The following is a 16468-nucleotide window of genomic DNA, read 5'->3' on the forward strand; positions in this document are numbered from 1 at the left end:
CCAGGTTTTCCAACAAACGCACCAGACAGACTCACAAGCACAGCAGGGTCAGCATAAGCAGTCCTGGCAATACCAGCCAAGAGGCCAGTCCTTTCGAGGGAGAGGAAATGGACGTGGACAGAATAAAAGAGGGGGTCAGCAGCCCGCCTCTAAGTGACTTCGCAAAACCCCGTGTGCCCGCCCACAGGAAAGATCCCAGGGGGCAACAGGTACGGAGGGATCAGGTGTTACACAAACTAGACACCTACGACCACATGACACCAGTGGGAGGAAGATTACGATTTTACCTTCAAGAATGGAGAGAAATCACATCAGACAAGTGGATTCTCAACATCATCCAATTCGGATACTGCATAGAGTTGGAGGGGATGCCAACAAGCAGAAAACCAAAAAGACCACTAGCAAACAAACCGCTAGAGCGCCTTCAGGAAGAAGCAAAGGAGCTCCTGCAGAAGCAGGCCATAGAACCGGTCCCTTTCAGGGAAAGGAACAAGGGGGTATATTCAACGTACTTCCTGGTACCAAAAGTAGACGAAACAATGAGACCCATTCTGGACCTAAGGTTCCTGAACAAATTCATAAGAACGCAAAAGTTCAAAATGACCTCCCTACAAGAGGTGCTCCCACAGTTGCAAATCGGGGATTTCATGGTCACGATAGACCTCAAAGACGCCTACCTGCACATCCCAATGAACAGAAAGCACAAGCATATGCTCAGGTTCACCATCGGAGAAAACCACTACCAGTTCATAACACTAGCCTTCGGACTAAAGTCAGCACCAAGGGTCTTCACAAAGTGCTTCGCAGCAGTCGCAGTGCACCTACGAAGGCAAGGAATACACGTATACCCTTACCTGGACGACTGGCTAGTGAAAGCAAAGTCATACCAGAAATGCAAGCGGGACGCACACACAGTGACGACCACACTCATAAACCTGGGGTTCTCCATCCATTGGAAGAAATAATCAATGGAGCCGGAACAAGTGAAAATCTTCCTGGGAGCACAGATCAACACCTTACAGGGCAAGGTGGTCCCCAGCGAGAAGAGGGCGAGAGCGCTGGTGAAGGAAACTCGCCTCTACCAGAAGGGGCAAGCTCGGACAGTGAGGACTGCGAGCAAGATCATGGGCATGATGGCATCATGCATCCACCTAGTACCAAATGTACGACTCCACATGAGACCCATTCAAGAATGGCTACAGGAGCAATGGTCACAAGCTACAGGTAGTTGCGAGGATCTAGTGGTTGTAACGCACTCAGTGCAGAAGGAAATGACATGGTGGAACATGGAGAACATAACAAGGGGAAAGCCTCTAACGCCCCCAACACCAACAGTGACCATCACCACAGACTCATCCCTCACATGGAGGAACTCAAAGTGAGAGGTCTCTGGACACCCGCGGATGCGACAAAGCACATCAATTACCTGGAATTGAAGACAATCTTCCTTGCACTGAAAGCTTTCCAGACGAGACTGTACAAGCACAAGGTATTGCTACAAACAGACAACACCACAGCGATGTTCTACATCAACAAGCAGGGTGGGACACAGTCAACCATGCTTTCATCGCTAGCGCAGGAGATATGGAGATGGGCCATCCCACTCAGGATAGACCTGCTGGCCATACACCTACCAGGGAAGGACAACATACAAGCAGACTGGCTCAGCAGACGGACATCGGCATCCCACGAATGGGAGCTCAATGCCCAAGAGACAAGGTGGTTGTTCGACAGATGGGGAACGCCATCAGTGGACCTTTTGCCACACGCCAGAATGCAAAATGCCAAAACTTCGCATCCAGACAGCCCGAGGAGGGATCCCTGGGGAATGCCCTATGGATAGATTGGTCTGGGACATTTGCTTACGCTTTTCCCCCGATACCACTGATGCACAGAGTGCTGAGCAAATGCAGAGCGAGCAACATGACTCTGATACTGGTCGCGACGAAGTGGGCCAGACAGACATGTACTCGCAGATAATGGAGATGAGACAGTGTGCACCCCACAGATTCGGCAAAAGGAAAGACCTGCTCTCCATGCAGAACGGGGAGGTGCTGCACCCAGAGCCAGAGAGCATGAGCCTGGTGGCATGGCTCCTGAGGACCTAGATTTTGCACACTTGAAACTACCAGAAAGTACCCTAAGGGTTCTTCGGGAGGCACGAAAACCCAGCACTCGAAAGTGCTATGTGGCAAAGTGGAAAAGGTTCACAATGTGGTGCAGAAGAGAAAAACTTCACAATAAAATGAAGGACTCCACGGTTGGCTTTCACTTTCGTCCAGAAACAAGCTCTCGGCATTGCTGTGGCGGGGGGAGGGGAGGGTGGGTTGGGGGGGGAGCGGGAGCGCATTCCTTTGAAGTCTGATGCGGAGGTACAGACAAATGGTGGCTGGCGATGGTGTATACGCGCATGGATCACATTAACTGTATGCGATCCTCAGCCGTTTTGGTAGACTTTTCTTTTCCGCTTACTATAATCTCGCCGGAGCAATGCACAAGCGCATTGGCTCAGGCGAGACCTAAAAATGGGAGGACTACAGATGAATGGAAAATTCCAGTTCAACCACTAAATGACAGAATAATGCACAGCATGTGAATCCAGAAAATTCTTCAAACTGCAAAACTACACCTACAGGTAAGCAACTACATTCTCACTTGGGTGCTAGCTTTGCCAGTGTACCTTTTAGTTGTAGTTATTGAGATTTGACTGCACTTGCACCAACATACTTTATGTTTGCCACACTGGAGTCTAAAAAACCATCGCTCTTGAGAGTTGAGCATTAGATGGTCATGTATGCTGTTACATATGTGCATTACACATCTTAACGATCTAGGCAGCATGGTGTCTTGTAGCATTGGCGGCTATGCCCGCAGAGTTTCTTCTGGAAGTGTAAGACAGCAGCACCTGGTAAAACAGTTTTTTTTCTTTCTTTTCTTCCAGACCATTTTTCAAAATGGAGGTTTTACAAAGGTGTGGTTTGCCATGAAAACATTTCTTACTCCCAGTATAATTATTATCATGGTTTGGTATTGGAGACGAATCACCATGATGACTAGAGCTCCAGTCCTACTTGAAAAGTAAGTGAAATATGAAGCTTTTCTATGGAAATGGCATCCAAAAATGTGCATAATGTAGTATTGTTTTAGCACTAGAATCAAATGTGAAGAAATGTGTAATGGACTCTGGCATAAAACTGACAATATGTTGAGCGGCAGAGTAGTTTGCCTCTGTGACAGACAACCTTGGAAAGGTTGGCTAAATGGAGAAAGGTTTACTTTTCTTTGAAAGGTTGTATACTTCCTGTTGCTCAGATCTCTGTAGGACTTTTTTTTTAACAAAGGGGACAAACAGAGATTAGACCCCAAAATACTGTATGCAGATATTATAGACTGTCATGTAACTTTCTTTTGCTTCTTTCTCCGGCAAGCTTACAGTTATGCTTATGTTTTTTTTTCATTCAAAATTGTCATCCTATTTTGTGCAGTTTTCTCAGTTTCCTCCTGTATGTCATTAAAAATCTTGCAAGATAACATGAAATCCCCTGCAGAATTTACTCCTATGTATGAGGTAGAAAATGCAAACCTCGCCCTACCAGAGTAAGGATGGTTTTGTCTTCAGGTCTACATATACACAACAAACTATGTCTGTGGATCAAGAAAAAGTGTGGTTCTACTGTGTAACCAAGCATATGACGGAACTGAAGCAGACTAACAAGTGACAAGTGCAAAGTTTTTAACAGAACACACTAAAATCCTTAATTAGGAAAAAAGTGCCCATCAGTTCCCGTTAGGTACCGCCCTATTCATCATCTGGGCTCTCCTTGCCCAGGAGAAAATATGGTCTGTCACGAGATATTTTATGTGGCAGACAGAAATTGTGTATGAAGGTGGAACCTAAAGAATAATAAGTACACTAGGGTAACTGGATTGCAGTGCATGAATGTGAAGTGAAAAAAGAAAATGTGTTATAAAATTGAGTAGAGTAGGAATGAACAATTTTAATGAAGTCTCTCCAGTCTCCCAATATTAAAAATATCAATAACTGACCGATTTGACAAAATATCTGTCTGCATGTAGGGTCGACATGTTTCGGCAGATGTGGCTAGAATTACGCCACTGCCTTCTTCAGGACCAGATATTGAACAGCTACTGCAAAAATAGTAAAGATGTCACCTGTATGATATGCAGGTCTTGCTCAATCCTCTCCAAAAGCTGAAGAGCAAGTGTGCGCCAAGCAGGGAAAACACACGTAGAACCACAAAGACAAAGAGAAGAAACATTAGTGTGCTATTCAACCCTAAAGTGCCGTTAGCAAATCAATTCAAAATGAATATGGAGAATAGTTCCATTAGCCAAAATTACCCCGACTTACCTATTTGGTAGGAGGAAATTACCTCACCCCACCTGGCTGCAGCTCAGGTGTGTGGAGCATCGCTCTGGTGAGAAACAGAACAAACAAGACAGACTCACATTTAGACAATCACAGGCATATCATTGAGGAATCATGGTAGGTGTAGAAAACAATCCTTAGTGCTCACATCATCTGCACACGCCCTTCTCATCTCTCAATATGTTAGAAAACTAAAATATCCATTCATCGTTGCTCACCATAATGTCAAGTGTAGCCTGGCAACGTTTGATTGAACCATCATGGTACAGCGCAATCTTAGCAGGCATTTAAACAGGGTCGCAATTGTCCACCTAGCTGTCCGTGTTGACAGAAGAAAAAACAATGATGCCACTAGTGCTCTATAAATGCCAAGAAATTCAACAATCCTCATGTGCACCATAATATCGAGTGGTATCTGATAAAGCTATTGTTAAAAGCGCGATCTTAAGCAAGCGCTTCAATAAAGCTTAGAAAGTATAGCATGCTCCTTAAGTTCACCATAACTGATCAATGGTGCCGCTGGTACGTGAACACTGCCAAAAACAAAGCCTACTTAAACCCGCTATAAGTGGCATAACTATCATGAAAACTTTCCATAGTTGTGCCAGTGTCAAGGACCTTTCGTAGTAATCTCAAAAGACAGTACTATATCTAAGCGAGTATGGACCCTCCGCGTGTACGAAAAAGGCACCAACCTCTCCGTCGGTACACCGGACGTCCCTCTGAGCAATCTGGGGGGGCGAAGGTGTACTGCCGTAGTTTGTATTTAGCTTTTCGGCAATGTGGTCATGTAACCGCCCACGTGACCGGAACTTTTCGGGTTTCCGAGAATCTTGGGATATGTGGTTAACCCATATCAGCGGAGCTAGATTATAATCTCGTTTTTTTTTTTTTTGCAGCGCTTGGAAGAGACATTACTACGCGTCTCTTCCGTCAGTAGTATTAGTTGTCCCGAGTCAGCTCCGGCGTGGTAGTACACGTGCCGAAGACCGTCTTAATGATGGGAATTGTAGTTTGATGGTAACACTACCAAGCCCCCTGTAATGATGGGGATTGTAGTTTGCTACACATGTAAATGGCACGGAGTTTGAGATTCCTCTGAGCAAGTGATTTCTATAGGATTGTTAAATCAGATGGATGATTATTAAAAAATGTATAAACATGCCAAGTGTAAACCCATATTACTTGTTAAAGCCAGGCATCCACGTACGATGAGGAGTCTGCTTCAACCCTCATCGTTTAGGCAAATTACTCAACGGTTTATATAGATGTTAACGCTATGTTAGTACTACGTTACAGCGCTAGAATTTCTATTGAAGTAGTTAGAAATGGGATATAGTTAATAGAGCTGTCAAGATGAAAGCACCAAGCAGATAGTTATAACCAGAGACCATGGTGGGAAGATGTTCGTCTGGACAGAGGGAAATACCATATCTGTTGGTTGGTTGAACCTTATAAAGCACATAGCGCATATTCAAGTCACCAGGCAGATTTCATAGGTTAATATGTTTAAGGAGCAGTTAACGGCACTAAGTCTGAAGATGGCAAGGACACATATAAAATGTACCTCAATCTCTCCTTATTTAAGTGTGTATAATATGACCGCAGTGTGGTGTACTGCACCTTCAGCAAAAAAAGGGGCCAAGCAAGGAGAATGTTCAAAATAGTTTCTACTGTCGAGGTGTATTAATCAACAGTATACTTGTTCATCCAACTTATTGGAGGTGTACTGGCCATCAGGTCCACATTAATTTCAAAAGGAAACACATGTGACAACCGTTGAATCTATCTGAATAATACACTTGGCGGCATGGACATTTTCACTGAAAGTGCTACGTAAAATAGTAAAACGTTACTTCAACTGTGACAAATACAGTAACTATTGCCGTTTCTCTGAGTTTGTTTCTGACCAGATTTCCCTGCATACCTTATGTATCTTTACAACACCAGTACATCATTTTATTATTATTATTATTATTGGGCATTTATTAAGCGCCTGATTACGCCACTGGCGTGTCTCCGCGCTATGACAAGTGGTGTGGCTGTCCCCCCCTCCTCCCAACCAAGCTATCTACTGAAACAGGTGCGTTTTAAGTTTTTTTCTAAACTGGACTTCGCAGGGTTCCAACCGAAGTTCCAGTGGCAGATTGTTCCAGCGCTTGGGAGCAAGGTATCTGAAAGATCTGCCTCCCATGCGAGCTTTAAATATTCTTGGGACTTTTAACAGCCCGGTCTGCGAAGACCGGAGACTGCGTGCAGGCTCATAATGGGCTATAAGGCTCTGGAGCGGGAGAGGTGCTTTGTGTGTGTGCATTTTGGTTTAGATTTGGCTCTATAAAAGGATCTTGTAATTGTTTTTGTTTCGAAATGTTGGAGAGACGAAGGCTCTGTTGGACAATGGAATACCTGTTCTCGTCCAGCTCTTTGTGAGCATGAGGGCAGTGGTGGGTAAAGCATTTTCAGGCTTTTGATTAAATACTACTGTGAAGATTTTTGTCGAGTATGCGCTAAATGCCCCCATACTTTTTGGGGCAGTTGTATGTACCACACTATGTACTTCGGGCATGATAGTGTCTTAATATGGCCACCTTTATCCCTAGTGTGGGCAAGGAGAATACTCCAAGAGCCACTGTTTGGTTATAAAAGTCCACTACAACTAGGGTAAAATGGGGTCCCCTGGCATGCTCGCATACAGGAGCCGCTGTGGTAAGGAGAGCTCCCACCCTTGGTCATAAGCTCTGATCTGTAATTACTGTGCAGATTTCCAACTTGATGTTTGATAGATTACAAGGCACGGGACCTGGATGAAATAAATATTTGTCTTTTTTTTATGGCATTTGAAAAGATCGCTGTTCACCCTTGTTCTCCGCACTGTACTTCACTTATGAACTGACTAAGTGCCACAGATACTCTGTGATACTGATCTTGAGCATTGCAAATCCATTCCTGTTTCTGTAGAGTTTATCCCGTATTCATCAATAGGCATTTCATTTTTTGATAAGTTTGAATTGTCACTTTGCGTTTCTCCATATAGAACATTCGTTGATTAATCAAAAATCTCTAACAATATAAGCACCCTCTTTTTCTTGTATATCTCGATGTGTTTGAGAAGTCTCATTGAGTCTTCAAACTCCCTTCTAGCAGCCATTGATATCCAGAAAATAGTTTGAATAGCTTCCCCAATGCTTGATCCAATTTGGTAAATATATTTTTGCCCGTTTGAAACCATATCAAGGTTTATCCTCGTATGAAAGGAGAATTCTACCACTCCTTCACCCCAAAAACATGTTTCTTCTTCATAAAGCAGGAACTTTAACTAGAGTATTGGTCAAGTTGGATGTTTCCCAACTTCAGAACTGGCCCATGGCAGCAAAGTTGGTGTGGAACAATTTTGGTACCTATGTCGAGAAGCTCCATGGGTATGGCCTTGCTCCCGTGTGCTTTTCTTATTTGAAGTTGCATCTGCAACTGGCAACGCACTGGCTCAAGTTACTTGTGCCATGCCTAGGATTTTTTTTTAAAAACCTAAGGTTTTCGAGGGAATGTGCCATGTGAAAGGATAAATTTACTCCACATTATGGTGTCCTATAGCTGCAGCTACAGTTTGCTTCTTAAATAATGAAATTACCTTTTTATTTTTTGGGGGGGGGAGGGCATAAGTCCCACACACTCCATGGTCCTACGGAAATTGCACCTATATTGTTTCAACCAGGTACTTGTTCCATCGCATGCCCTTCACCCGTAAAACTTTATTGCCTTAGTGCAATAACTATAAATTCATTGTGCACATGAATAGGAAACACTCAATCATTAGTATCTGTGTGCTCAAAGTTTCCCATGCAATGACAGTTTATACATGTTAATTTTTGGTAATTGTATTGAAATCTGCTCGAAGTACATTTTTGCGAGATAATCTAAGTCTGCAAGTGAATTTCAAACTAAATTCAACTATGATAAAACCATAAATGCTCATTGATTCTGTCTAAATATTTGTTTTCTCTGCAGAGTTATCTTCGCACTTGGATTCTCCATGACATTTATTAATCTGCCCGTTGAGTGGTTTTCCATTGGATTTAACTGGACCTGGATGTTGTTGTTTGGAGACATCAGGCAGGGGATATTCTATGCAATGCTCCTATCTTTTTGGATCATCTTTTGTGGAGAGCATATGATGGTGGGTGTTGTTGACGTTGCACAAGGATTGCTCCAAAGGCTTTTTATTGTTTCACAGATAGATGACTGGAATATTATTGATTTGAGTACTTGATGTATATTGTACCATGGAAAAGCACCACTCAAATTAATTTATTCCCAAAGCTTGCTGTATTCTATTTACCAAATTCTTGTTTATCTGTATTTTTCAGTGTCTTTTTCTCTGTCGTTGTGTTCTGATATGTTACCAACATGATTACTTTGTGGTGAGTTTTCCAGGCTTCATTTTATGTTCTGAATAATTGTTGCATTAATTTGCTGCGATATCCTTCTGAGTAACCCTAAATGTACTCGGAGGGATCTTTGTGCCACTCATTGTATCAAATGGTAATGTTAATTAAGCACATTAATCCAATCTTAAATCGTGAAACACAGACCATAAAAGCAGCATGGCTGTAACTTCTACTGTGAGTATTAAGTACCGGAAGAAATTGAGCAACTCAACATGCTTCTTTAACAATTCAGGAAACCGTGCAGCCCTCTAGGATTGGTCCTGTTCCAGACTGGGTTATGGGTCTGGATCAAGTTTGAGTGAAGTGTACGATTGTGCTGCAGTGAGTTCCATTATTCTTTCCAATATTTAACAAAGTCCTGCTTTTGATGTCTTTTATAAAGTACTGTGCCATATTCAATGATACATCAATGCTCTTATCTTTATTCCTCTAGAGCTTTACCCTTACAAGACCTGGGTATTTATATGTGTGTGACAGATCTCGCTTAGGGGAGCATAAGAATGATTCACCCCTTTGGAACCCTATTTAGCGACCCACACACAAATTCCCCAAAGACTGCCATTGCAAGCGGTGTGATACGGTGCAAACCATGAGCGAAAACATGACCTAAGACACTCCTGTGTGCCAAGCCAAAGTTAATGCATCTAATATATGCAAGTCATCCCTTCTGCAGGCCTTTGAGCCCTATGGCAGGGTGCATTATTTTTTCTGTGAGGACCTATCTGCGTGAGCGAATATGCCTGTGTTATCTGGTTCTATTACTAGATATTACAAGTGAGCAGGGAAGTCCTCTTAAGGTGTGTACTTGGTACTGCTCAAAATAAGTTCCCCCAACTAAATAATGGCTATCAAACGCCTCTGCTTAATAATTCAACACTGATTCCAGTGATGGGTTTATTAATGCATGCACCCAGAGGGTACCTTGGCCCCCCTGAAACTTACCAGCCATCTAGTGTGCTGGCTGACTGGTCCAGTCCAGCCTGCCCCCACAGATGAGTTTCTGACCCTCAGGAGTCAGAGTCCACGCTCTCCGGAGATCAGGAACAAGGCCTACTCTGGAGGGAGATGTTTTACACCTCCTCCAGGAAGGCTGGTAAATTAGCAATCGAAGGCAGGGAGCTTCAAAGAGCCCACCGCCTTTGGAAAGCGAATCAAGCTTCTCTGAGGTGAGGGGATACCAACTCCCCCTGGCCTGGGCTCATTTGGCACCAGGACAGGTGGGATAATTAGTAGTTAGAGGGGCATGTCCAGACTCGTGCTAGTTCCACCCCTAAGGTGGGCTACATGATGAGGATACCAAATTTAAAAGTCTACCATCTTAGTGACGGCAGATTAGGAACTCTGGGACAGGGTAATGCCCACTTCCCACAGGAAGTTGTCATATAGGGGGCTTAGTGACCTCAGGGGTAAGTAGGTCACTGGCTACTAGCCTAAATTCCTCTAGCACCCATAAATCTAGTATTTAGGGGAGCCCCTGGCGCTAGGAAATCAAGTTTCTGCGGGCCTTGGAAGAAAGACACCAAAGAGTTGCGAGAAACAAGGATTGTGTAGAACTGACTTGGTGCCAACCCTGCCAGCATGTCTGCTGTTCCTGCAGATTGCGGAAAAGTTGTCTTGTCCTGTAGCTGTTGTTCCTCCAAAAGATATTAAGCTAGGGAGAGGTGTGGCGCTGCGTCCAGGGCGACTGACGCTGGAATCTGGGGACCACGGTTCGATCCCCGGCTCCGGCGGCAGGTTAGCCCAGCACCATGTGACTCTGGGCAATAGCTTGCTTAATCTTCCCGACGGCCCCCAGCGCCTAGAGACCCTTACGGGTGATTGTGCGCTTTACAAATGTGGACTTTACTTTACTTTACATATTATTTTTATAAATTTGTGTTGGATTTATTTGAGTGGGTGTCTCACTTATTGCCCTTTTGTGTGCAGTAAATGCTTCGCGCTACCCTCTGATCTGCCCAACTGTTCGACCACAGGAGCACAAAAGAGCATTTGAGGTGTCATTTGTGCATCTGTAATTCCTATTGGGTACGTCTCTTTACACAATGTGCCTTTCTTTGGTCCACTATATAAAGAGTCAGCTTTCTACAAAAAAGAAAACTAGTCAATAGGTATTGCAAAAAAGTTCCAGTGTTTTGCTCATGCTTTACACTCCCGTACTGTATGTGTATGTGTATATATGTATATATTCAATCTTCTTTTTAATATCTTAAAATGGGGTATTTCAAGGGATAAAGACCATTTCAATTAGTAAAGAGTATGGTACTTTAGCATTATGAACAGTCAGTTAAAATATGAAGCAGAGAAGATTCAAGTTCTTAATTATAGGTACATTTTTGATACTTCGGATACTGCATTGCTTGTGGAATACTGATGGCGGGTCAGATTTTCGTTTGTACCACATCCTTTGAGGAGAGTCTACTTTCATTCAGTTTTTGTATCCTAATTCCATTCCTTCCTTTTTCCTTGAACTGAATGCCTTTTGCCCAAAAATGTGCTAAAACATCCTGTCACAAACTTTCTATTTGCTTCGAAGAGGACACATTTGCCCCTTGACCCACAGATGCTGATAAAAGATTGCAATGTTCACCTCTCCTTTGTCCCATCATCCACCTCTCTATTCCAATGTGCACTGCACCCATATGCCTCCCACATTGTATACAACTTTTTTCTGTCTTTGTGTGGGCTACATAAGTCACATAGATGGATCTAGTCATACATGCAAAGATGCATACCAGTGCTAACAGAAGGCCTATATTGCCTCCCTTTTTGAGCGTTAATTCCTTCCTTTTCCAGTTATTTTGACCAGTGCTCAGGGGGATCAGTCTGTACACCTAGTCTCCTTCTAGCAATAGTTCAAACACAGTTTAGAAAGACTTTGTGGGCTCTGAAGGTGAGCATTGTTTATTTATTATAGCAATTTCTCATCGGTTTTGTAAAAAATGGCAAGTGAACTACATCCCCCAGTAAAGTGTTTTTTTTCATTTTTTAGGATCAGAACGAAAGGAATCGTCTGGCTGGATACTGGAAGCAAGTTGGACCCATTGCATTCGGATCCTGCTGCCTATTCATATTTGATATGTGTGAGCGGTAAGCATCATTATAAACTAAAGTGTCCACTCTGAAAATTTCTTTGATGTGAAACGGTATGCAGTTTAGTGCAAAGTGTGCAATACAAGCTTGTATCTTGAAATTATACGTCTTTTACCTTGTATCCAAAGAACTCCTCTCACCAAGAACTTCTACTGGTGATAAATGCGCTATCAAGCAATAGCTGCCTCTCGCAGAGATGCTTTCCAGGATCCATACAGAATCTGAAAATATAGCTGTCTGGCAAAGGATGGCTACCCAAAAACAAAAAACATGAAACCCTGCTGGGGCACTTCTGTTGAGACATTATAGTAGTAGAAATGTGGAATACAAGCACTGAAGTGATAAAATCTATATCGTTAATTTATATTATGAGCATGGACATGACCCTTAGCATTCATACAGATCTGTTTATGACCATGACATAATTTTTAATTATTGCAGATGACTGTGAATTCTTTGAGCCAAACTTTCAAATGAAAAACACAAGCTTCTATTAATTGTATCCGTAATGAAATGTACATTTGGAACTAGCTGATATGTAAAGCAATCCTGAACAGTTGTTTAACATTTTGATAAAGCACAGCCTAACCATAGTAATATGGATATGCTTTACATTAATTAAGACTAAGCCAGGCAGAACCCACCACTCTAGTCAGGGCAATGGAGTTAGACACTGAAGATAACCCCTGCTCACCCCTGTGGTAGCTTGGCAGAGCGGTCAGGCTTACCCCAGAGGCAATGTGTAAAGCATTTGCGCAATACATTCACATGCCAGTGACACACTGGGCACCCCACAAAAGATATACACGGTTATATAAAAATATCCGTTGTAGTATACAAAAACACTTTCTCATACATTATATAATCAGATAGAGCTACATTTCAAAATATTGTGGTGTATAACAATTTCAATGCCATAAAGGTGAATGAACATAAACGGTAACCCTCCCCAATAAGAAGGATTTATCACTACTATTCCAAACATACCAAACATGGTCACGCTACCCCTCTCAGATCAGAAATTACCACTGAAGCACAAATCAGGGAATCCCCAATGCAATGAGAGGACAGCCTCACAGCAGTGAGCAACCAAATAGGCTGGCCGTCACTACCACGACATGCCACACAGTTAAGGCACATGTCCTACCTTTTACCTACACCGCACCATGCCCATAGGGCTACCAAGGGCCTCTCTTAGAAGCGACTTATATGTAGTTAAAGGGGAGTTTGGACGGGGCAACCACTTTACATTTCATAACATTTTGGCAGTAAACTGCGTGCGCAGGCCCTGCAGTGGCAGAGGCCTGAAACCGGTTTGAAAGGCTACTTCGGTGGGTGGCGCAAGCAGCGCTGCAAGCCCACCAGTTGTATTTAATTTACAGGACCTGGGTATACGGGATACCACTGTACAAGGGACTTAAGGTAAATTAAATATGCCAAATGGGTGTAGACCAATCTTACCAAGTTTACCAGAGATGGCACATTCACTTCAGCACTGAACAGCAGTGGTAAAGTGCCCAGAGTCCTAAAACCACTAACGGGTCGCAGAAAATACAGGAGGTAGGCATAATTCTGGGATGACCCTGCAAAAAGGGCCAAGTCTAACAAAGATGCTATAATAGAAACACAAACTGGATTATTGAACAAATACATGCATACTGAATTCTTACTTGAATGTGAAGAGATAAGCCTGGAGAAGTAAATTGTGCGAAGAGGATAGGAAAAGTAAGTCCGAATATATGAAGGGACAGACACCTGGGTACCTAGCCTGCCCCTTGCCTGTGGCCCACAGTTTCTGCTGGTTCCAGTCTAATCCAGTGACACTGCAACTTCATGGGTTTTCCCTCACTGTTCTTTCCACCTACAGAAGCCCCACCCATACTAGGACCTACTTAATGCAGGCTGCAACATGACTGTGCCACTGGTGTGCCAAAGGCAACCCCATCTTCCCAGCACCATGACCTCTGGCCCTCCAACGCCCTACAGATATACCATCACCATGCTCTACACCCTTGACTCCCTCCACGCCCGACGCCACAACATACTGCCTCTGTCCCGAACCACGGTGCACTGGAGGACTTCTCACCTGCACTCACTGCCACTCCCTTGCCACAAAGAGAACACCAAAACTGTGAATACGGATAATCAATTCAACCCTGATGCAAAGCGGCGCAAGAGCAATACATCAATCCGAACCGCCACTAATTAATAGATTTATATTTTCAAAACATGATTTTGTTCACTTTTTTTTTTTAGCAAATTCCTTTATGTACAAAAATCACAAGACACCACGGACAATTACATTTGTTATTTTAGAAAAAAATGCCATGACGACTAGCCACCAATTTGGGTTATCTCACCAATCACATTCATACCTATTGAGCCATATACCATTCCACATTCAGGGGGGGGCGTGGCCTGGAGCCGTCGATGGTGGACGTGTAGTTCCCCAGCTCCGTCCTTAGCCCTGTAACACTAGCTAATTATCCTGCATTTCCCTACCTGCAGCCCACCTGATCCCTACCTGGATTGTCTCCGGGGGCGTGCGGCGTGGAGCGGTGCGGCTCTCCACCTGGCAGTCCGCTCCTCAAGCGAGTTCTAACGACGGAGCCTGTTGCGGCCTGTGGAGCGCCGTGAAGCCCCGGCCTCGCGTGACTGGCCTGGCCAGCCTACCCCCTGCCCTCTTCGCGGTCCAGTCGGAACCCGGGCTTGGACTCCTGCATTGTTCCTGGCCGGGGCTGCGGTGAGTGGGGTGGTCCCCTGCGTGGTCCTGGGACCCTACTGCCCTCTGGCCCGGCTGCTTTGCAGTGGCCTGACTGCCTGCTGCGGTGACCTGCGGGACGCGGGAAAACTCCTGGGCTGTCCTCCCCCCGCCCGCAGAGATAACGGGACCCCGGCGTTCCACCACGGGGCCGAAAACTGAAGGGCGGACAACCCGTGTGATATACTGCCGCCACCAGGAGTCCAGCTCCGTCCATAGCGGGCTTTCCGACATTCATTACCAGGCCGGCCTGACAACATTGAGGTCCTGCGCCATCTTGTCTACGGCGAGTCCCCCCTGGAACATAGCGCTCTTGCCTTGCCTGCCCCTGAACCACCGGCCGGAGACCCTGGGCGTCCGGCTCAGAGTGGCGCGCACGGCCACCACGCAGTCCTCAAGTACAGAGGTCAGAAGTGGAGAAGTACGCACAGCGCTTTGACGCCTTTACAGAGCGCTACAGCCCTGACTCTTACCACGCTGCCAGCGGATGCGGCTAGCTCTACAGTGCACTGGACCCCACCATTTCTCCCACACCACTGGCTCGGTGGCACTGGGGCAATAACTGTTTGAGGGACTACCGAGGCGCACCTGCCCATCCCCGGCGTTGTGACACTGAGTTGTTAATCAGTACTGCGACTACCAGCCCTGAGGTCTTTGCTACTTCCACCTCGGTCCAACACGTGGTGGTCCCTCCATAACCACTACTAGACACCTGACAGGACTGCAGCGGACTGCTGCACACACTACAGCGCCACCCTGCTCACGAGATCCATGGGCAAGCACAGGGACAAGCCCAGGGCGCACAGATGGACGCGCAATCAACGGGCTCTGACGACCCACTGGCCTCCTCCAACATGGAAGTCAGTCCGCCGACTGGTAAGGGATCACAGGACGCCAAGCTGGATCTGATCCTGAATGAAATACGCGCGACGCGAGAAGCGCTAGAAACGCGCATGGATACCATGGCGACTGGGCTGTCTCTACTGAAGGCTGATCACAACAAGTTGGCGGACAGGGTGGCAGAGCACAAAATAGCGCTCGACGACCTACTCCCGCAGCAGACGGAACATTCCACAAAATTGGAAAAGTGGAGAAACAGCTGAAGAGACTCTGGGATAGGGTGGACGATGCAGAAGGACGTGCCCGCCGCAACAACGTCCGCATCCTGGGCATTCCGGAGAGAAGCGAGGGAAGGGACCCCACGCGATTCGTGGAAGATTGGCTGCGGAAGCTGGTGGGCCAGAGAGACCTCACCGCCCTCTACAGTGTGGAACGGGCTCACAGAGTGCCATCGAAGCCCCCGCAGCCGGGGGCGCCTCCTCGCCCCCTGATCGCTCGTCTCCTCCACTTCAGGGACCGTGACACAGTACTCCGAGCGGCCAGGGAGGAAGCACCGATACGCTTCGAGGATACGAATATATCGGTCTACCCTGATTTCACTCCCACTGTGCAGCGGGCCAGGTCCGACTTCCTCGGGGTGAAACGCAATTTACGGGACAGGAACATGAAATATGCCCTTTTGTTCCCTGCTCGGCTCAAAATCCTGCATAACAACAGGTCCCACTTCTTCGACTCGCCAGAGGAGGCAGCGGAATGGATGGAGGTCACCCTGTCCCCGCTGACGTCGCAGGACCCACTCACAGGCCGCCGAGGGGACACCCGCAGGGGCTCGCCGGGACGACGGAACACCACTCGCAGTCCCGACCACCATTCCTCCCATGGAACATCGACGGTGGTGCATCCCCTTGGGCACACAGCCGTGGACCACTCTTCGACTTCGCC

General features: G+C 45.7%; 1 protein-coding gene across 1 annotated transcript in view; it reads left to right on the forward strand.

Annotated features, from left to right (window-relative positions):
• WLS (Wnt ligand secretion mediator) overlaps nt 1-16468 on the forward strand; it is a 298562-nt gene that overhangs the window by 167405 nt on the left and 114689 nt on the right. The window contains exons 5-7 of the mRNA XM_078668822.1: nt 2942-3078; nt 8396-8564; nt 11825-11922. Coding sequence (XP_078524948.1) covers nt 2942-3078; nt 8396-8564; nt 11825-11922 — 404 coding nt within the window. The remainder of the gene's footprint in view (nt 1-2941; nt 3079-8395; nt 8565-11824; nt 11923-16468) is intronic.

Source organism: Lissotriton helveticus, chromosome 1_2, assembly GCF_964261635.1.
Source record: "Lissotriton helveticus chromosome 1_2, aLisHel1.1, whole genome shotgun sequence".
In the NCBI taxonomy this organism is placed as follows: domain Eukaryota; kingdom Metazoa; phylum Chordata; class Amphibia; order Caudata; family Salamandridae; genus Lissotriton; species Lissotriton helveticus.